The sequence below is a fragment of the Chrysemys picta genome, chromosome 13 (assembly GCF_011386835.1).
Source record: "Chrysemys picta bellii isolate R12L10 chromosome 13, ASM1138683v2, whole genome shotgun sequence".
Classification (NCBI taxonomy): domain Eukaryota; kingdom Metazoa; phylum Chordata; order Testudines; family Emydidae; genus Chrysemys; species Chrysemys picta.
Window position 1 is genome coordinate 50,005,566 of NC_088803.1, and position 21,673 is coordinate 50,027,238.

The 21,673-nt window shown below is 48.6% G+C and overlaps 1 protein-coding gene across 1 annotated transcript; it reads right to left on the reverse strand.

Annotated features, from left to right (window-relative positions):
- Positions 1 to 1,920: 1,920 nt before the first annotated feature.
- Positions 1,921 to 19,054, reverse strand: SRMS (src-related kinase lacking C-terminal regulatory tyrosine and N-terminal myristylation sites). The gene is made up of 8 exons (XM_005309592.4): positions 18,508 to 19,054; positions 11,050 to 11,171; positions 9,277 to 9,443; positions 7,663 to 7,804; positions 6,535 to 6,693; positions 4,634 to 4,815; positions 3,885 to 4,041; positions 1,921 to 3,145 (listed from the first exon to the last, which is right to left on the reverse strand). Exons 1-8 carry the CDS (start codon positions 18,861 to 18,863, stop codon positions 2,952 to 2,954), a joined length of 1,479 nt encoding a protein of 492 aa, XP_005309649.1. The 5' UTR covers positions 18,864 to 19,054; the 3' UTR covers positions 1,921 to 2,951.
- Between the last annotated feature and the right edge of the window lie 2,619 nt (positions 19,055 to 21,673).

The window sequence follows — 21,673 nt, forward strand, 5'->3', positions numbered from 1 at the left end:
TTTTAAAATTCTAATCCTGGCCTCCAAAGCAAAGTGCTTGCAACTCCTCCCAGGGTGGTATCCTCCACAAACGTTATACGTGTATTCTCTATCCCATTAGCCAAATCATATATGAAGATATTGAAGAGAACCAGGCTCCAGACAAGTCCCTGCGGGACCCCCATCGATTTGGCCTTCCAGCTGGACTGTGAACCATTGAGAATTCCTCTTTGAGTACGGTTTTCCAGCCAGTTGTGCACCCATCTTACAGGAGGTTCGTCTAGGCTATATTTCCTTGGTTTGCTTATGAGATGGTCATGTGAGACAGTGTCCACAGCCTTTCTAAAGTTGAGGTATATCACAGCTACTGCTTCCTCCATTCACAAGGCTTGTTATCCTGCCAAAGAAGGATATTAAGTCGTTTTGACATGATGTGTTCTTGACAAATCCATGTTGACTGTTACAATCACCTTATTATCTTCTAGGTGCTTACAAAGTGTTTGGTGATTTGCTCCCATTATCTTTCTGGGTACCAAAGTTAAACTGACTGATTTGTAATTCCCCAGGTTGTCCTTATTCCCCTTTTTATAGATAGGGGCTATATTTGCCCTTTTTCAGTCCTCTCTCGCTCTTCATGAGTTCTCAGAGATAATCACTAATGGATCAGAGATTCTTCAGCCAGTACTGTAAGTCTCGTAGGATGTATTTTGTCTGGCCCTGCCCACTTGAAGACATCTAACGTGTCTAAGTAATTCTTAATACGTTCTTTCCCTATTTTAACCTTAGATCCTACCCCATTTACACTGATATTCACTATGTTAGTGGTCCAATCACTGATAGGGTTTTTTTTGGTGAAAACTGAAACAAAAAAGGCATTTAACGCTTTGGTCATTGCTATATTTTCTGTTATTGTCTTTTCCTCCTCATTGAGTAATGGCCCTATTCTGCCTTAGTCTTCCTCTTGCTTCTAATGTATTTGTAAAATGTTTTCTTGTTACCCTTTATATCCCTAGCTTATTGTGTGCCTTGGCCTTTTCATTTTTGTCCCTACATGCTGGTGGTGTTGTCTTTTTATATTCGTCTTGAGTAATTTGACCTGGTTTCCACTTTTTGTATGAGTTTCAGGTCGTTGACGATCGCCTAGTTAAGCCATGGTGGGCTCTTACCATACTTACTATAAACTTTCCTACTGAGATCAAGATAGAAATGGGAGGCAGACCTGTTGCAAGGCTATGGATGGGTAAATGGAGTTAGAACATGGTTGATGTCATGGGAGATGTCTATTGTAGACCACCTAACCAGGAAGAAGTAGTGAATGTGGCTTTTTTAAAACAACTAACAAAATCATCCAAAGCAGAACACTTGGTGGTGATGGGAAACTTCAGCTACCCAGACATCTTTTGGGAAAATAATACAGCAGGGCCACAGATTATCCAACAAGTTCTTCGAGTGCATTGTAGACAACTTTTTATTACAGAAGGTGGAGGAAGCAACCAGGGGAGAGGCTGTTCTACACTGGATCCTAACAAATAGGGGGGAAATGGTTGAGAATTTGAGGCTTGGATGAAAGTGATCATGAAGTTGATAGAGTTTTTGATTCTAAAGGAATGTTAAGAGGGAAAACAGCAGAATAATGACAATGACAATGGACTTCAAGAAGGCAGAGTGTAGCAAACCCAGGGAATTGGTAGGTACGATCCCATGGGAAGCAAGTCAAGGAAAAAAGAGTTCAAGATGTTTGGCAGTTTTAGCATCATTATTAAAGGCACAAGTGCAAACTATCCCAATGCATAAGAAAGATAGGAAGTATGGTAAGAGATGGATATACACACAGTTGATGTGTTTTTATTTTTTAAGAGGGCCCTTCCTAGATTCTCTTGAGAACCTTCCAATAGCTTCACAGATCCTCCTCCAATACTTTGATGAGAAAAACAGAGAAAGTTGGTTAAAATACTTGTATTTAAAGAGGCAGAAAATGTACAGTTAATATTTGCAATTAACAAATAAAAAGAATGTCATACTTCAGGCAGCCACTAAGTGGTGCTAAAAGACAAGGTGATTAGGCTCAGCTCTCCCTGGAGTATGAATTAATGATGATGATGATTTATGGTTTCACAGTTGGGGAACACCGAGAAGCCAGGTTCCTCTGCTGCAGGGCTTACAGTCTAAATGAGGAACGTGACAGACAAATGAGAGCTTAATAATATACACCAGGACGGGGCAGGGAGGATGATGGTTAGAGGAATACAATGATATCTGAGTGGGTCCAAATTGTGGGGAACGGGGGGAGTAGTAATTGGCAGTTCCAGGTATAGAGGAAAAAGTCCAGGCAGATCTGAGACTCAAATCCTGCCCTTATATGGGATGCCTGGATGTCTCCAAACCCCCAGGAGGAAGCAGGGCTTTACACGGCTTTTTCTTGCCGTGAATTACAACCCGGCCAGGTCTGATCCTGCCACTGATATTAGCAAGTACACTGAAGAGTTACATTGTCCCCATGCGCTGTGAAAACTGGGTGGGTTTACATGCATTGATCAATAAATAAATCAGACACACGTCGTGAATAACTTCATAGCCATCAATAGTTTACACACACAAAGTAAACGGGAAACTTCACTTTCAATGCAGCAGGTAGCTTGTGAAATCCTGCTGTGCTGTTTAGATTAAGAACTTCTTATACCCAGGGTGACATCTTTGCTGTACCACATCTACAATGAATAGTCCTCTTGTGGAGGTAGCAGCCAGACCATAGCAAGGAGGCTAAACTTCTCCAAAATGGAGCACGGTTTTCTGTCCCTCCCAAGGAGAAGGCCTTGTGTTATCTTCATCTGAAACGTGCAACACAAGAATGCCCGCTGGACGCAAGTCGTGCACGGGTAGACAATGGATACTCCCAGCAGTGCTGCTACACTTGCTGGGCATGGGAATGGAACCCCAAATAATCATGGGGGTGGGGTGTAGGGCCATTTCCATCAGGAGAGCGAATTGTGCACCCGTCTGTAAATTGAGCAGAGTTTCTCTCTCAGAGCGAGAAAGGTGGGCCGTTCCTCAGCGTTACCCTTCCAACACTCCAGCATGACGCTATAGATCTCAGGAGGGCAAGTGCTTGGCCGGGGAAGGCGGTAGCCCATGCTGATTTGCTGTATGGTTTCTTGGTTCGTCATTCCTGTAAGGAAACAAGAAACTCCAATGACCCTATTCACCATCACGTTGTGGAGTTTATCCCCCAAAATGGCTCAGGGTGGCTGTGAAGAGTCTAGCCAGCCTGTATGGAACGGCTTCTCCATCACCATTCGATTCCTCATCAAGTGCACCTCCCATGTGTAGTGAAACCTGGGTCAAGCAACTCTCAAGGCTGCCTCCTGGCCATGCAGTAGCTACTCCATGCACTGTGTGAAAGTCTCCTTTCCCTGCAGCAAGGCTGGATGGCGGGGTAGGGGAGGGGAGCACATTTCATCAGGGAGGTCTGCTGTGTGTCGGTGAGGTGGGGAGCCAGAGGACAGCAGCCTTGTGTAAGGGGAGCACAATGAGGGTACATCTACACTGCAAAAAACCAAGCCAATCTGTGGCACCGAGTCTCAGTCTGGGGCAATTGACTCGGACTGGCAGGGCTTGTGCCATGGGGCTGAAAATAGCTGGGGAGATATTAGGGCTCAGGTCGGAGCTGCGAGACTCTCCCCCTTCGCCAGGTTTCAGAGCCCGGGCTCCAGCCCGAGCCCGAATATCTACGCTTAGCCCCGCAGTGCGAGCCCGAGTCAGTCGACCTGGGCTCCGAGCGTTGCGACCACAGGCGCTTTTCTTGCGTAGACGCCCCGTGAAGGGCGTTCCCGGAAAGAGTGGGGCACAGTAACCCCCGAAAGGCAGCACGGCCGGACAAAGAGGAGGGGGAAGGGTGGGCTCCATACCTTCATATGGGGTCTGCCCGTACGTGAAGACTTCATAGAGCAGGATCCCATAGGACCAAACATCGGACTTCAGCGAGTAGGTGTGGTAGTTTGCTACTTCTGGGGCTGTCCACTTCACTGGGATTTTGGTGCTGCCGCTGGTGGAATAAATATCGTCCTAAAAAGCAGCAGGAGATGGGCTATGAGCACAGGGGAAACAAACACAATATCCCCCCTCTCAAAGGCACGGGGGCAGGAGAGGCCTAAACTGCCATCTCAAGTAACCCTTACTAGCCCTACAGCTCTCTCCCCCCAACAGTGCGACATGGATTTGGCAGAGACCCGGGACAGCCGAGCAGAGCACATATCAAATTGTGTCCTGCCACACACGATGTAAATGGAGACCATGTTTCAGTTCCTCGGTCTAGTTGTAGCTCTGGGCATTGTTAACCCGGGACAGCCAAGATTGGATCCCTGGCGCTAGTTTCTCATCCTCTAGGCAGGCAGAGACTGAGCAGAGGTAGGAGAGTCAGTGTTTGGGGAGAGGTGGAGTTGTCTGTTCTGTGGCATTCAAAGGCAACCCCCCCCCCCAGCCCGTTAATCAGCTGACTCTAGGTTTAACCAGTTGGTAGGATGGTGCCACCTTGTAAAAGCCTCAAGGGTGGGGGAACCCTAGCAGGTTCCAGTGTGAACTGGGAGCCCCTTGGGGACAGGGAAGGGAATGTGGAAATAAGCAGGGCAAAAGGACCAACAGTTTCCAGCAGACCAACCTTGAGGAGCCTGGCGAGTCCAAAATCAGCGATTTTGCAGGTGAGGTTGTCTCCCACAAGGATGTTCCTAGCGGCCAAGTCCCTGTGAACGATGTGCTGTTCTTCAAGGTACGTCATCCCGTCGGCCACCTGGCAAGCAATGCTGATCAGGTGGAGCGTGCTCAGAGCCCTCCCTTCCAGACCTGTTAAACCAGGGATCGAAGGACCAAAATCACTTTCTGTTTTAGGCTGATCCATTAAAACCCTCATAGAGCATGTTATGGAATCAGTACATCCTTGTTGGGAAAGAGACCCGCCGCTAGGAACGGACAAAATAAACACTCATGTTATGGAGGGAGGGATAGCTCAGTGGTTTGAGCACTGGCCTGCTAAACCCAGCGTTGTGAGTTCAATCCTTGAGGGGGCCACTTAGAGATCTGGGGCAAAATCAGTACTTGGTCCTGCTACTGAAGGCAGGGGGCTGGACTTGATGACCTTCCAGTTCTATGAGATAGGTATATCTCCATATATCACATTCCTATACCAGAGCATGAACGTGTGTAGCCTTCGTTATTCGGCCCCCACCTCTGCAAAGCGCACACGCTTAACTTTGAGCACGTGCAGGTTCCCCTTGACTTCCACGTCTGTAACATTAAGTGCGTGTTTCAGAGCTTGGCAGGCGCTGGCCCCCTGTGAGCTCTGTTGCCGTGAGGAAGATGGTCCTCATAAGTAGTTCCCTGTTAGGAGTAGGAGCGACAGAGTCTAACGCGTGGCTGGGAGTTGTGTTTCAGAACCCATCCTACTTGGGAGTTGCTGCTCCTTGGATAATGAGCCCTGCTGGACCCATACCCCCAAAGGAGGTCCCATTAGTCAATGGAGGACGTTACCTAGGAAAGAACAGGTCCCAGCTGGGAGCTGTGTGACTTGTTTCCCTAACAACTATTTCCTGGTTGGGGGAGTGAAAGAAAAGAACGAGAGAAATGAACACCACCACAGGCATGTTCTTGGTGCCGTTTCACGGCTGACTCAGCAAGATGGTGACAGGAGACTTGCCCTTTTGTCAGTTTCAGATGCACAAGTTTTGGCAATTCGCTTCCAACAGAGTGGCCGAGCAGACTGGGGAGCTGAAAACTCCCTCTCCCAGTCCCCCAGTGAAACAACCGCCTTTGGCGTCGGTGAACTACGAAGCAGCACGCCATTCGGATTGCGCGACTGTCTCAACGCGCCACAGCAGCTCTTCTTAGAGAGGGGGGGCAAGCGAGGGCAGGAGTTCAAACCGGCAGGAGCTTTGAGGAAGCCTATGCCTTGCCAACATACACAAGTTGTACCGCTTTCACTACGCTGGTATAGTTTGAGCAGTTCCACCCTCCCGAAAGGAAGGAGAATAAACTGTACTGGAATAAGACAGCATTATACTGCTATAACCCACACGAGGTAGTAGTCTGGTATATCTATTTCAGTAAAACAATCACCCCTGGCCAAGGGAGTTATACCAGTGCTAAAAACGGCGCGAAGACCAGGCCTTACATTCAGATCTGGGTGCTCAGGATGACTGAGGCTTTTCTGCAAAGAGGCCTGTTGCGTGGTTACCGGTGGTAGGGGCGAGGGCTTCTATAACAGCTTTAAAATTTAAAATGGCGAATTGTCCCCGGCCGACGTAGGGTGAATTAGAATGTACCCGGGAATTGCTCCATCGATTGGGATGGAGCTGTCTTGCCTTCGCCCCAATGTGAATGAAAGCAGAGCTTGGCGGGCTGCCTCTTTTGACATTAGTGCGTTGTTGCCGTTTTAATTTGGGCACGGCAGAGGCACCCGGTTGGGCCTTGCAGTCCCTTCGCGGTGCTCTCGAGTGCCCAGAGCGGCAGTGCCACACGGGTGACTCCCCACGCGGCGCTAGGCAGTAAGGGCAGGGTGGTACTCACTGCTGAGGTAACTCTGCAGGTTGCCTTTCCTCATGAGTTCGGTGACGATGTACAGGGGCTCGCCCACAGAGCAGACGGCATGGAGCTGGATCAACCTCTCGTGCTTCAGCCGCTTCAGATTCTGAATCTCTTTGGTGAAATCTTCCGCCTTCATGTCAGCTGTGGAGGAAGCCGAGACATTGCCGGGGTGAGTAAGTTTCTCGCTAAGTTCATCCTGCCATTCATAGCTTGGCTTTCTCCACGTGACTGCGGGAGCTTTCCAGCCCCAGCCCCACCCCTCGGCGCTCACGCACCCCATTCCCTCACAGCTCGTTAACAGTAACATGTATTGAGGCTGTTCTCGTTAGGATTGAGATGCCATTTTCAGGTAGCTGACTGAGTGCAGCAGGGACTTCCACACTAGTGCCTACCTCTGGGGGGATGCAGAGATCTCCCAGGGGGTACATCAATGCATCTAGATATTTGCCTAGTTTTACAAGAGGCTACATAAACAGCACTGGTGAAGTCAGTACAAACTAAAATTCCATACAGACAATGACTTGTTTATACTGCTCTGTATACGACACACTGAAATGTAAGCACAGTGTTTATATTCCAATTGATTTATTTGATAATTATCTGGTAAAAATGAGAAGTCAGCAATTGTTCAGTACTAGTGAACTGTGACACGTTTGTGTTTTTATGGCTGATTTTGTAAGCAAGGAGTTGTTAAGTGAGGTGAAACTTAGGGTACGCAAGACAAATAGACTCCTGAAAGGGGGACAGTCGTCTGGAAAGGTTGAGAGCCCCTGTTTCACACAACAGTGCAGTGTCTTACCATGAGGCCTCCAGAGCGATTGCGGGGAGCGGGGGTGGGAAGCCATTTTGTAAAGACCTCAGCGTAGATCGGACTGGATTTTCGAATGGGTGTGTGCAGATGTGTTACAGGCAAGTAGCCTTATGAGCTAGGGTTGCCCGACTACACCAGGCAGGAGATCCTATCTACAGTTAGTTTATTCAGTCTGATTGTTGACATGAGAGGTTCGGAGATCAAGGGGGAAATGAAACGGACTGGAGAGATCTTTCATGGCAGTGAGTGAAAGACGAGGTGGCGCATGGTTAATGTTCCCTGCCTTCCCCTCCACGCACCTTGTTTTATGATTTTGATGGCAACTGGCACCATGTTCTTCCACAATCCTTCCCACACCTCTCCGAAGTATCCTTCCCCCAGTTTCCTCCCAAGGGTGAATTCTGAACGGGGCCGTTCCCATGCATCTCTCACCGGAGGGGTCTGTATTAAACGTATAGACACATAGACCATTTCATTTCAGGCCTGCGCCGTCAGGTAGAGGCAGCATTATGAACCAGGGCAGACGTGGGCATAGGCTGAGAAAGCAACCGAAGTCAGCAACCAGGCCAGTCCCAAACAGCACCTCTTCATCCTGATTCTCCATGTGCACTTTTGACCCTCAGATGTGTCCCAGAATCCTTTGCAGTGGCTGCTGCCTTTGGAGCACTGGGCACATTTGGGAGCCAGAAATGCCCATGAGAACAGAACTTTGAGACTGCAGGAATCTGTCACCATTTTAGGACCAGGAACTACAAAGCCTCAAGGGATACGGAGGGCTCTGGCCTCTCTCAGGAGGCGGTTAGGTCTTGCAGGAAGCGTGAAGGCAGAGAAACTGCTGAAAAGGGTATGCAGCGGGAAGCAGCCACTCAGATCACTGGGAGAGACCATTCCACCTGCACCATTAATATTAATTTGTATGTGAAGAGGGTGCTCAGTGAAGATATAGGAAACTGGTCTCTGTCCCCTGAAAAATTAAATTTCTCGGTAGAGCTGGTTGAAACTTGGAGTTTCTGTTCCAGGGGAAATTCCTACATCTCAAATTCTTTTTCACTCCGAATTGGAACCAATGACCTTAGAGCTGGCCTTGAATATGGAGTAAGCATTTGAGAAAGCCCTGTGCAATTCAACTTGAAGAAAGGGAAACCAGATAAAAGCTCCAGAACAAGACAGAGTCCTTAGCCTTATAATTAACAGCAGAGCCTGAAAGCAAAGAGGCTGATGGACGGATAAGAGGGCAGCTATATTAAAAGGACACTTAAACTCTTCATTTAATAAAGCATCAAAAATTGAGCTGCTCAAAAAATTATGGACACATTTCTGTGAAAAAATGCTGAACAAAACGTTTTTCATTGTCAACATTTTTTTTTCACTGATTTTTTTTTCTTTTGACAGAATGAACACTGATTTTTTTTCATTCTGGCCCCATTTCTCCCACTGGAGTATTTTTACAGTTTTCTGATTAATTTTTGTTTTGGCGCCCCCCCCCCCCCAAAAATGCAAGCAGTTCTATACGAAACCACCTGCGTTGTCCTTCAGAATGCCTCTGTTCTAATGGCCAGCATGTCCCCCAGCAAATCATAGAATCACAGAATATCAGGGTTGGAAGGGACCTCAGGAGGTCATCTAGTCCAACCCCCTGCTCAAAGCAGGACCAATCCACAGACAGATTTTTACCCCAGTTCCCTAAATGGCCTCTCAAGGATTGAACTCACAACCCTGGGTTTAGCAGGCCAATGCTCAAACCAAAATCACCCGCTCCCTACCCTATCACAACCACAGAACAAGTTACAAGATTAAAATGAAATAATGAAGACAGAGAACGGCCCAGGCCAACAACCAAATGGTGAGCATCAGGTTTAAGATGAGGGTAAGAGTGAAAGAAACTAATTGACACTAGTGTTGTGTACACAGACCTTAGGGATGCAGGGTTGTAACAAGGGGCTCTGTACAACTTTCCAATTTACTGTGTAAAAGGTGAGCAGCTCCTCCATGCTGGGAAAAGGTTGTCCCTTTTGTATGTACAGACCTCCGTCAGGCCCCTTACAGATCCGGAAATGACTGACTTTAGCATGATTACGGACTGTGAGGGAAAAAACAAAGGAGATTGAAACAGAGTTCAGTCACCCATGCAACCAGCCCTAGTCCCCTCCCTTGAGCGTTGCTGGTTCTGGCCTCAGTTCCGCTCTCATTTATACCAGTGTAACAACACTGACTTCCACACTAACAAAGCTCAATCGACAGTTTGCCCAAGAGGTGGTTAACAGGTGACTTGGTCTATAAATGGTCTCTAAATACTAACATATGGCAGAGATTAGATAGTAGACAGCTCTTTATCTAGCAGACCAAGGCCAACGGGATCCAATGGTTGAGAGCTAATGCTAGACCAGGGGTAGGCAACCTCTGGCACATGTGCCAAAGGCGGCAGACAAGGTGATTTTCAGTGGCACTCACACTGCCCGGGTCCTGGCCACCAGTCTGGGGGGGGCTCTGCATTTTAATTTAATTTTAAATGAAGCTTCTTAAACATTTTAAAAACTGTATTTACTTTACATACAACAATAGTTTAGTTCTATATTATAGACTTCTAGAAAGAGACCTTCTAAAAACGTTCAAATGTATCACTGGCACACGAAACCTTACATTAGAGTGAATAAATGAAGACTCGGCACACCACTTCTGAAAGGTTGCCGACCCCTGTGCTAGACAAATTCAGACTGGAGAGGTAAATTTTTAACAGTGAGGGTAATTAACCATTGGAACAATTTACCCAGGGACATGGTGCAATCTCCAATCACTTGAAGTCTAAGTCAAGACTGAATATCACAGTGTGCTAATTTGCAAACAAGAGTTTATGGGCGTGATGCAGAAATTAGTGGGTGAGGTTCTTTATCTTGCGTCATGCCAAAGGTCAGACTAAGTGATTAAAATGGGCTCTTCTGGTGTTAAAATCTATGAATTTACATCACTGTAAATCAGATCTGAATCAGGCCCTGATCGCTTGAAGTGGGAATTTCTTTTTTTTTATATAATCCACAGAACAATAGAACAAACCACTGGAAATAAACCCTGCCGCTAAGGACTATGAAGCTGTCTTATGAAGCTGTAAATTGTTTATGGCTTTCATATCCCTGAATGAGAGCATTGTACTTTCCTTTCCCACAATGATTCAGCGATCAATATTTGCATAGATACGCAGGGCGCTCAATGGCCATTGGCGTGGCTTTCTGTCCCTTTTCAGAGCTGAAGTGAATCCATCTTAACAGGACGCTATAAACCGCTTTAAACACATCCCTGCATCTTGGTGAGCCCGGGTCCTCAGGCAGAAAGTTCCTTGGCCCAGGGGCTTCTCCCACTTGCATGTGGTACATGCTGATCGCTTCCCTTTCCCCTCATCTTACCGAATCTATAGCAGGACCTGGCACAGCCCAGAGAAGGGCGACCGAGAGAGAACATAAAACTGACTCTGCCAAGAAGCATCCTGAGGCTGATCTAAATTGTGCCGGGGTCAGTTTGGCCTCTGGCCGGCCCCAGGATGGAGGTAGGTGGCAAGGTAGCTCACAACCATCTTCCCTTCCCTTTCCCACCAGCTGTGCCACCCTCTGCTCCCGGGCAGCGCTGAGCCCCATTTATGGCGCGAAGGCAGAAATGAACCGCAGGGCTGGACGCCGCGGAGTGCTCGGGGTTACCTGACAGAGAATACTCCCCCCGGTTACTCTCGCTGTCGCGGATGAGGAAGGAGCCGTGTTGATTGGGCGGTGAGAGAAGGAGCTGCTGGGCCTCGTTTCGACTGACTCCTCTGAAGTACCAGCTGCAAGAAAGACAAAAGGCCAATCAGAGCGGCAGAGCCCCCAGGACAGACCCTCGCCGCGCCCGGGCCCCGAGAGGCGTTGAGACGAGATGAGTCAGAGTAAAACCCAATAATGCACCTAAATGGGCAGCGTGGACCGTGCTGGGCTCTGCACTGCGTGGCTGCAGCTGGCTACGTTTAGCCATAGCATGCGCCAGGGGACAAGCGCAGGAGGGTCAGGTCCTCAGCTGGGGTTAATCGGCGGCACTGCACTGACTTCAACAGAGCTATGCTGATCGACGCCCGCTGAGGATCTGACCCAGGTGGACTCACGGGCGCGACTCTGTTTTATGCAGAAGGTCGCGTGATACGGGAGTGATGGGCACCAGTAACACCTCCTAAGGCAGGTAATAAAAGACTTGGTGAAGAAAACTCCAGCCCCCGATAACTAGCAAGTAAAAATGGGGTGGGCAGTGCCCAGGGTGCACAAGAGAGAAATGTGCCTTTTCCTTCTTTTCCTAGAGTTATCTGCTGCAGCGGGCACAACCTGCATGGGTTAGGGTAACGCACAGGCACAGACCAGCATTTGCACCTGTCAGCCTAGGTACTAGGAGACCTGCAGGGAATAGAAGGGCTCCGGCGCCCCCTGTGTGTGAAGAGGGGCAAGCGACTATCCCCCACCTGCCGGCAGGTTTAATTTGCATATTTATCACGTGCTTGGGTGTTGCTGAAGTTGTACGATCTGGCATTTCTTAGGAATGGCGTTTAGTGGGTTATATTGGTGCATAACTGTGTTTGCTCACGTGAGCCTGGACGTGGGGCTGGATGCGGAGTCCAACCGACCATTTCCTTTGTTTTGAAAAGACCTTGTCATCTGTAACCCAGCCCTGCTTAGCCCACCGAACACCTGGTGCGAGGGATGCCCAAGCAAACGCCAGAGAAAAGGTTTGCTAGTTTCCAGTGCTCACCAGTGTCCAAGGAGCTGCCCTTTGATGTGGAGTTCAGTTCAGTAATGTATATTGTGGCTGCACACGTACAAGCCAGCAGCACAGTTTGCTAGCTTCACCCACACCCACTGCGGGGGCACGTGCCCCAGGATTGAAGGCGCTGCCCTTTGATGTCGATTTCTGTTCCTTAATGTATAATGTCGCTCCCTGGACTAGTCACATCAGACACACACGCTGTTTTCTGATGTCTCCCACACAGCGTCCTTCCCCTTGGGTATGAACCATGTTACATTCATTCCCTGCCCTCTGCAGCGGTTTTGTACGTCTCATGTGGCACAAAGGGAGCAGAAACCCCAGTCCCAGTGCTGAAAGTTGGTCAGAAACTGCTTCTGTCCAAGTGGCAGGGCTGGACAGAAGATCAGGAGGCCAGATGTTCCCCCCCATGTCCCCACCGAGCTGGAATAGCAGGGACGTTGGTTCTTGAGTTCCAGCCCATAGGACTGTGGTTATCACGATTTGTGTTTGTGCAACTGCCTAATGAGCAGCAGAGCAGCTGATTTCCAGGGCAGAGACAGGAGAACCCGCAAACAATCGCACCGGCTGACTGATGTCAGTGCTAACCTTTGGGCTCAGAAGCTGTTGTTGACTGATTAGCTCAGTTTCACCTGGGCCTTTTGTTATCTGGTATCACAGCTTGTTAACATTGAACTATTTCCTTCATTCTTTGGACTCCAGAGGAGAGTACAGGGAAGCCCGGCGCTTTGCCCCAGATAAGAGCAGGTCTTTAGAACCAATTGCATGTCTTCTCCACCAAAGACACATGTTGATCTTAATTCAGCAGTTAAGGAACGAGGAAGAATTAGAAGGGGATGGTAGCACTTAAAACAAGGCACTTATTTGCCCTTCACTTCTAGAAAATCCGGGTTCAAATATGGATTAGGTCACAAGTAAAAATGTGCTGGCGGTCTTTCTTCTCTTTGTCCTGTCACAAAACTACCCTGTGCTTGGCAAAATGCCATACGATCGTCAGTCTCTGACCAAAGGAGGTCTAAGATTGGAGGAGCAAGGCAGGACAGGTGCTCTGGGCAGAGCTGTGCAAAGTGTGCTATTGGAGACAGGACCTTTAAGGGCTGAGCTTCCCAGACACAGACACATGGCTCCGGGAAGCTCTTTGTTACAGGTACCAGCCAATTGCAATTGGACACAGAATGAAGCAGAACTCTTGCAAGCTCCTTAAGTGTGGAGGGTTCACTAAACACCACACCAGGGACATTTTGCACAGTCCCTGCCCAGAGCCCGATCAGGACTATCCCATCTTAACAGGCCTGGGTACTAAAATTTGTACGCTCAAATGTATACGTGGCCAGTGTGTGTGTGTGTGTGTAAGGGTGCAGGGGGCCAGGAACCCTATTATATGTCTCTTCTCACCACTCTTCTAATTATGACATTCTTTATTTGTATGATCATAGTGCCTAGGGACCCTAGTTGTGAAGCAGGACTCCATTGTGCTAGGCGCTGTACAAACCCAGAAAGAGACGGTCCCTGCCCCAAGAAGCTTACTAACCTAAACTGCACTGCTCCTAAAATCCTGCCGGTGAGGAATTCTGATGGATGCAAGTGGATCCCGGCTCCGTCCTCCCCCTCCAACTCCTCTAGTCCTATAATTTGTGCAAATCTATTGTTAAAAATCATCTGGGAAAGGGTCCGAGGTCATTGCTTCCCAGCCGATACATGAGTAAAGGCAGATGCCAGGGTACTCGAGGCCATTGCTGCAGAAAGCCGCACTGGTGTTTATTACAAAGGGATGAGCAGCGAAAGGGTCTGTTAGTATCCCCGCACACTCCCACGCATGCACGGGGAGAGGCTCCCACAGGGGGCCGGGTGAATGGTGCCCCTGAGCTTGCATTTACCAGTGACTTGACCCATCCAGCAGCTTCGTATACTCGGCCCAAGGCACAGCTGGCATGTTCTGTTCTTGTTTGTACCTCGCTTGTTTGTTCTTGTTGGGAGGGGCAGGGGGGAAGACAGGTTGAGCCTGTCCTGGGGTTGGTGTAACTGCACAGAAGGGAGAAGGAAAGGGAGTATTTGCCTCAGCCACAAGCGCTGATGGGGTGTGGATCTGACAGGCTCTTGGTCTCCCCCGCAACAGGCTCACTTGCAATAAACCCCGGCTAGCTGCTTCCTCCCAGGCTGTTAGCACCGTACCCCCTCCCGTCTCTTCACCTAGCGTGAAGGTTCTGGGCAAGCTGCAAGCGCCCATTCACCCCCGTCAACGAAAAATGAATGTAGGTTGCCAGGCCTGGGGCCAGGCGGTGCCATCAAGACCCCTGCCTGCGATGGGAGCAGAATCACAGCATCACAGGCAGGCCGCAGGTGAAGACAACCCACTGCCGGGCTGCGTAGGAGGGTGTAAAGTGCACGCACTGCTGTGAGCAGGAGGCTCGTCCACAGACCCTGGCCTTCCAGCCGTTGTGTTACACCTGGGTGAAAGGCTTCTTATCTCCCTCGGGCCGCAGTCTTGCCCTCAGCATTCTAGCCAGCTGGGGGAATCCTGGCTACCTACTGGCTGGGGCAGAACCCGATTTATCTACAGTCGCCCTTACAACCAGGTTGGTGTTTCCATTCCAAAGTCACACCCCTCTGGATAAGCCTCTAACTTTTATTTTCCAAAATAGCAGGCAATGTGGGCTAACGGCTAGGGCACCAGCCCAGGGCCAATTCCTGGTTCTACTGCTTTAGCTAGTCACTTCCCTTCAGTTTTCCCTCCCACAATTTATCTTTCGCCTTTAGTTAGCTTGCAAGCCGCAGAGAGGGACCGCGTCATGCCTGCGTGCAGGGGCATCCCCTCGCACAAGGGGGACCTGACCACAGGTGAGGGCGGCAAGAAGCTACTGTCCTGTGAATAGCAATGCATCGCTGCAGTTCCTGAAAATAAAATGACTGAATCTGAAAAGAATCCTTGGCCTTGATTGGTATATGGGTAGGGCCCTACCAAATTCATGGCCATGAAAAACACGTCACAGACCATGAAATCTGGTCTCCCACCAGGAAATATAGTCTTTTGGGTGCTTACAGATTTCACGGGGGAGACCAGCATTTCTCAAATTGGGGGTCCTGACCCAAAAGGGAGTTGCAGGGGGGATCCCAAGGTTATTTTAGAGGGGTCGTGGTATTGCCTCCCTTACTTCTGCACTGCCTTCAGAGCTGGGAGGCCAGAAAGCAGTGGCTGGTGGCTGGAGAGCGGCAGCTAGTGGCCAGGTGCCCAGCTCTGAAGGCAGCGTCCTGCCAGTGGCAGTGCAGAGGTAAGGGTGGCGATACCATACCAGGCCATCCTTACTTCTCTGCTGCTGCTGGTGGTGGCTCTGCCTTCAGAGCTGGGCCCCCGGCCAGCAGCCGCCGCTCTCCAGCTGCCCAACTCTGAAGGCAGCACCACCGCCAGCAGCAGGCCAGAAGTAAGGGGAGCAGTGCCTGAAATTTAAATAGCTGAGATCATGAAATTTACTATTTTTAAAATCCTATGACCGTGAAATGGACTAAATGGACCGTGAATTTGGTAGGGCCCTATATATGGGCCTCAACTCAGCCATCAATCTTGCACCCCCAGGTAACCAGGGGCAGGTGGTGGGGTGCAAACAATTGCAGGTGTATTTGAGAATACTTGGATACATAGGTGGGAGTCTCAAAAAACATTCAGCGGAGGCGCAAGGCTTCTGCCACGGAGGCGCCCCTGGATTTCAGTCAGCTAAGTTACTGCTTCTGAAATTCTCACTCTGCCAGGTGCTGTGTGGGTGCCAGCAAGTTGGACGACTTAGTGAGATCAGATTCTTTGCTCCTGCAAAACTGCACTCACGATACTATTCGGTAACAAACTCAGAAGCCGTTTTTCAGAAATCGGGAGCCTGCTGCGTAGGCCCCACTAATTTCTTTCTGCCACACTGATTATTGGTGGCTGCAGATTATTAAAGAAACTATAAATTGGTGAGGCATGAAAGTGAGGAATGTATAGCATCAATGAAGCCAAGTACACTCCACAGGTTCAGGATCAATTTCTTCCACATAGGAGTACTAGTGACTTTCACTCCACTCCTGGAATTATTCTAAATCAGCTACTCTCATTCATGGGGCCCATGAATGAATTTGTCAATGAAGCTTTGCCTGGACTTGCCTTCTGCTGTCCTGGTGCGTTGCCAGTCATAACAACTAAACTGCACTGTGGGTTTATGCTCTACACAAGCACTACCACCAAACATTGTCACTCCGGATCGAAAGTGAGGTTTGATACCACCAGTAAGAAAAGGTGGGTTCCTTTACCCCCCATGTCACCTGTAATACAGGTGTGAAACACAGGTGTGCTGGGAAGAGACTGACCCAGCCCCAATCAGTGGATGAGGGTCAGGACTACACAAGGGTCGTGCCCCTGGCATATGACAGGCATCGGTATATACTGATGACTACTGGTACAATGCCCACCCTGCCATTGATACTAGGGCTTGCATGGGTTGTATGGAGAGTTGGAGGAATTTTTATTTTTTGGCAATTACTAAATTCACTGAAAAAATGCAGTTTTGGGGTGACCAACCCTACCTGTGAATTCAGATTGAATCTGGTGGACAGTGTGGGCTGGAAAAAAAAAAGATTTTTGGGAAAAAAATCAAAAATGGCACAGTGGTTTGTTTAGAAAATGTTGATCCTTCCAACCTGCAATTATTTTTTCATTTTGATAAAAACCCTCCCCAAAAATCAATTTTTCCTTGTATTTTTCAGTTCAGCCCCCAAACTGCTTGCTCAGCCCTATCTGGAGCTTGATTAAGTCAAACTATTTTATCGGTGCTGAAAAACGTAGATTCTGGCTGTACCACACAACCATTTGTTTTGTCGGCGTCCTGTCTATTTGATCTTAATGAGATGGAGAAATGGAACAGAAACCTATTTATTTTAAAATGCAAAGTGATTTCACTTTGAAAACTGTCTGTGGTGTGGTACTGGATGCTGTCATCCACATTCCATCCTCCACCCCTTTGATTCCATATTCAGGAAGATAAGTAAGAGCTCAGATACCACCTGAATAGACTTGAAAGACCGGAGGAGAAATTTTTACTGGGAGTTCACTAGGAGTTTTCACAATGCTTGCTTCCAGCGTGTGTGTAATATGCTAATGATACTGACTGACTCACGGGCCTGAGACTGGGAGAACGGAAGTGTCTCAGGTGTACTTCACAAAGCATGTTGGAACTGGATTATTGTGAGTGGGGAAAGAAACGCTGCCTTATATAATAGTAAACTCATGCGCCCACTGGGCAGGAAGAGGTGAATGTTCTAAATTTAAAATCAGCTGCTGCAAAGGTATCGATGGGGAGTTGTTGTGGGGGTAGCGGGGTGCTGCTGGAACTCCACAACATCCTCCCCTTGTGCAGAACTCCTACAGTGCCCCCTTGTGCCAGCCCCTGAGCTGGAGAACTCGACTGGCCCCTGGCTGTGCCGAAACAGGGGTTTTGTCTGGTGAGGCTCGGGAGTTCAGCATGGCAGCTGCCTCCCTCTGCCAACCTTGCCACAGCTGTCCGCTCAGCCTCAGCCCCCCTGGCCTGTTCCCCCCCGTCTGGGAGAAGAGGACAAGCGGCGGTTTTGGGGACAGATGCAGCACAAAGAGGGATTAAAAGCCTTGTGTACACACACACCCGTGGCATTGCTTTATCAAACCGGTCTAAGCCCCGTGGTCTAAAGGGCAGCTATACCACTAGAAAGGTGATGTATCCTGGTACAGTGTATTCTCAAACAGGAAGGGGAATAGCTCTACCTGGGACAAGACCCCTTCAGACTGGTATCGATGTGTCCAGGCAGGGGGGTTTACCAGCATCACTATTTCAGTTAAAAAAAAAAAAAAATCACACCCTAACCGACAGAGCAACACTAGTACAGAACCTGTGAGTGGAGCAGGCCTTTGGCTGCCACCTGCCAGGGAACGTTATTACTTGTATTACCAGAGCACCTCGGAGCCCCCGGCCTGGAGCAGGACCCTGTTGTGGTAGCTGCTCTACAAACAGCTCAGACGTCTCTCTGCCCTGGCCCAGAACTGTGCGATGCGCCGGTTCCACCCCCCAGCCCAATAACAATGGTGTGCCTTAGGCCCTGACTGCCGACAATACCAAATGCAAATTACAAAGAAAAGAGAGACAAGACAACGCTGCAATTCGAGCTGACCGGGGACAGCCTCAATGTAGAGGCAGCAGATCCAGCCGTTGTCCCTAGCTGGGAGGAGAGCTCCCGGTGCCCAGTTCTGCAGGGCCTTAGACCAATATATAGCACTGGTGCCGTGAGATCCAGCTTGCAGTAGTTCCCCCCGCTTTGTGCTCCACTTACAAAAGATTATCCCCACACAAGCCACAGTGAAGAGCTGGGATTCAGATACTTACGGCTGGTGGGAGGTTTCCTCGTTGATCCTTGCCACGTAATTAGCAGGGATGTAGCCCAGCGCTGGTTCCCCCTTAAGCTTCCTGGCTAAGACATATTCCCCCTCTTCTTTGAGGACGCAGAGTTTGTCTCCTCGGCTGACGCTCAGCTCCTCTGCACTCCTGGCTCTGAAATCATACAGCGCACTAAAGAGAGAGGCACTGGGGAGGACAGGATCCGGCTCTAGGTCTGGCCGCAGGGCGACAGGATCAGGATCAAAATACCCCTGCGAGGGCCTGTCAGCAGAGACGGTGTTTGGCCAGAGTTTGTTCCAGACGGAGGTCAGGAAGGTCAAGCGCTTCCTGACATGTTGTTCCATCCCTGTTCCAAACAAAGCTGTGTCCAAGCGTGGGGCTGCTATGCCATAGAATTTCTCCACAGCAGAGCGGGGACTTTCAGTCCCATGTCTTCAGTCCCGAGCCCTGCACATCAACGCTCAGGGGCGTGTGATGCTAGCTCAGTGCTGGAACGGGCACCTGTGCTGCCTTTACCTGAGAACTTCCTACTTCTGAAAGTGAAACTAGAAGATCAGGTGTAACTCGTTGCGGGCTGGAGCCATAGGCTCAGACCTGCACACACAGCTGGCCTGAGAATCACAGCTGGAGTTTGCTTCATTAGTCAACTCTGTTTACACTTTAAGAATTCAGGGAGTCTTTTGAACGAGAACTTAACCGAAAACATGTTCTGGTAGCAGGGCCGGCTCCAGGCACCAGCTTAACAAGCAGGTGCTTGGGGCGGCGAAGGAGAGGGGCGGCACCTGCGGCAATTTGGGGGCGGCAGGTCCCTCACTTGCTCCAGGAGCGAAGGACCTGCCGCTGAACTGCCGCCGCCGATCGCGGCTTTTTATTTTTCTTTTCTTTTTTTTTTTGCTTGGGCTGGCAGAAATGTCTGGTAGTTACCAGTTACTGGCAAACAAATCTCTGGTAGGTAGCAGGGACTCAGACGTACAAGTGGTACATCTCAGTTAAATAATAATCTCCCTCTATTTTCTGCAGGATCTTTCATATAAATTATTTCCTCAAATGTGCACTTTAGTAAAAACAAACAAACACGAGTTACAGAGACAGCAAGTGAGAGAATGTAAGAGGGGGAGGTTTTCAGCTGGAGTGGTCTGGATTTTTGCCTCAAATATTTTTTTGCTTGCCAGGTACAGCCCTGGGCAGGTTCTGACATCCGGCTCTACCTGTCTGGATCACTAACTCCCCCTCCATTGCAACTGCCTTGTTTTTTTTTTTTAAACTGGAGCTCTTTAGTCGATGCAATCTGTATAAAACAGACTGTTGAATAAAAAGGGAGAGGTTTATTGCATTTCTTGTCTGGAGTTTACCGTTTATGTGGCCTCAGGTTTGCTTCGTAATATGAAAAGTCCCAGCCGAAATGATCTGGAGTTTGCATGGAGTTTCCATGTAAGTGAGATTTGCATCTCTCTCACCAGGTGATCTGCTCTCCCTGAACTCTGCCCCTTGTGCCACTTATTTTTCCTCGGCTGCCATAGTTAGGGTGGGAGGATTGGACTGGTCAATGTTAGTAGATGTCAATTTCTCTGTACACACACAAACCAACCAACAAATATTTCCACCGATAATCAAAATTCACTGCTAGGCAAAGTAAGAAAAACGCTGCTTGAGAACTTAAGAGCTTGATTTAAAGAGATTTACTTTGTATACTTTGACGTGTGATGTTCACCTTGTGTTTGAACGATTATAAAACTAACTTTTTGAATCTCAACGTCTACTGTCAATTAAATAATTCTTGTCTGCTCCGCCATAATTTCCCACAACTGTGAAAATTTAAATTGATAAAAATCAGGAAAAAATGTTTAAAAATAAACATCGATATTCTCCATAGAAATGATAAAAAAAATAAAAATTGAATTGAAAACTAGTTATAATTGTCTGGAATACCATTGCTGACTCTAGTTTGTTTTCAGGATGCAAATTGTTTGTTTGAAAGAAGTGGTTTAAAAAAGAGAGAGAGGAAGAGATATGTTGTAATGGTTTGAACAGAGGTTTATTGAATAATTATGCCATTTAAGTGGTCTCAGCTACTTAAGAGTTCTACTTAAGAGGACCACAGTGCATAAGTGGTGAATCCGGACAGCCGAAGTTGCAATTTTCAATTAAGTGGCAAAACCAGATCACTTAAGTGGTCAATTTAAGGCCACTTCAGTAGCAAAATTCAGACCGTTATAAATTTACCTGAAAACCTCTCTTTTATCTGGATCTCAATTTTTCTTTTCATTTGAGTTGGGCTCTAGGAATTGCATCTGTCATGGTTTTGCATCTTTTAACTCACAGGAGCCATTTAGATCCTGTGGTCACGAGAGCTGTCTACTCACCTGGATATATTATAAAGTTACATTCCTTAAACTTCACACCGCTTAGGTAGCCAATCCTCCATTCCCTGATGCAGTCAATCCCCCCTCCACTCACTGTCGTAGCAAACATGAGTGGCAAAAGCATAGGGTTAGCCCCTCAGGCAGTGGAGCTATGAGGATTTACAGCAGCTGAGGGACCAGCCCTTGAGAGTGGGTGCTTGGAGCCATGTGCAATTTAGGGGGTTCGGGTGCAAAGACACTTGGCAATCACCCTTACACACACGCGCGCGCACACACACACACACACACACTGAAAGCTGCCAAGTGCTGGCTTGGACGTTTTTCTAAAATCTGCTCTGGGAATTGCTTTGGGGCAGGTCTCTGGCCTGTCTTATACATTGATCACAATAGTGCATTCTGGCCTGGGAATCTATGGACTGTTGTTCCAGAGTCCACAGGGCTGCTCAAAGTGGGGCCACCGGGTTCCCGAGTGACCTGGGATGGGGTTGGAGTACAGCGCTATCGGCTCTCCTCAGGATAAATGCTCGTGAGCACCGAATGAACACACACACACACACTCTCTCTCTCTCTCTCTCTCACACACACACACACACCTTTATGAAAGTTGTAAGTCCATTGATGTTGAGTGCAAAAATTCACACGCAAGTTCATTTGGCTGGTAAATTTGCTTTTTGTGAGGAACAAAGTGTCTCAAGGTGCCGCATTAGTAAACCACACTGGTACAGACAGAGAGGTAATTCCTGGTTCACAGCCACCACAGAGGGCAGCTGTAGGAGTCCAGTAATCAACAC

What these genes read in the sequence shown, in the direction of transcription:
- SRMS (XM_005309592.4), bottom strand. Translation starts at nt 18,863, where the DNA reads ATGGAACAACATGTCAGGAAGCGCTTGACCTTCCTGACCTCCGTCTGG. An exon ending in GAGGAAACCTCCCACCAGCC is followed by an intron (nt 11,172 to 18,507) that starts GTAAGTATCTGA and finishes TCTTTCTTGCAG; the next exon opens with CTGGTACTTCAGAGGAGTCA. An exon ending in TACAACCCTGCATCCCTAAG is followed by an intron (nt 7,805 to 9,276) that starts GTCTGTGTACAC and finishes CGTTTAATACAG; the next exon opens with ACCCCTCCGGTGAGAGATGC.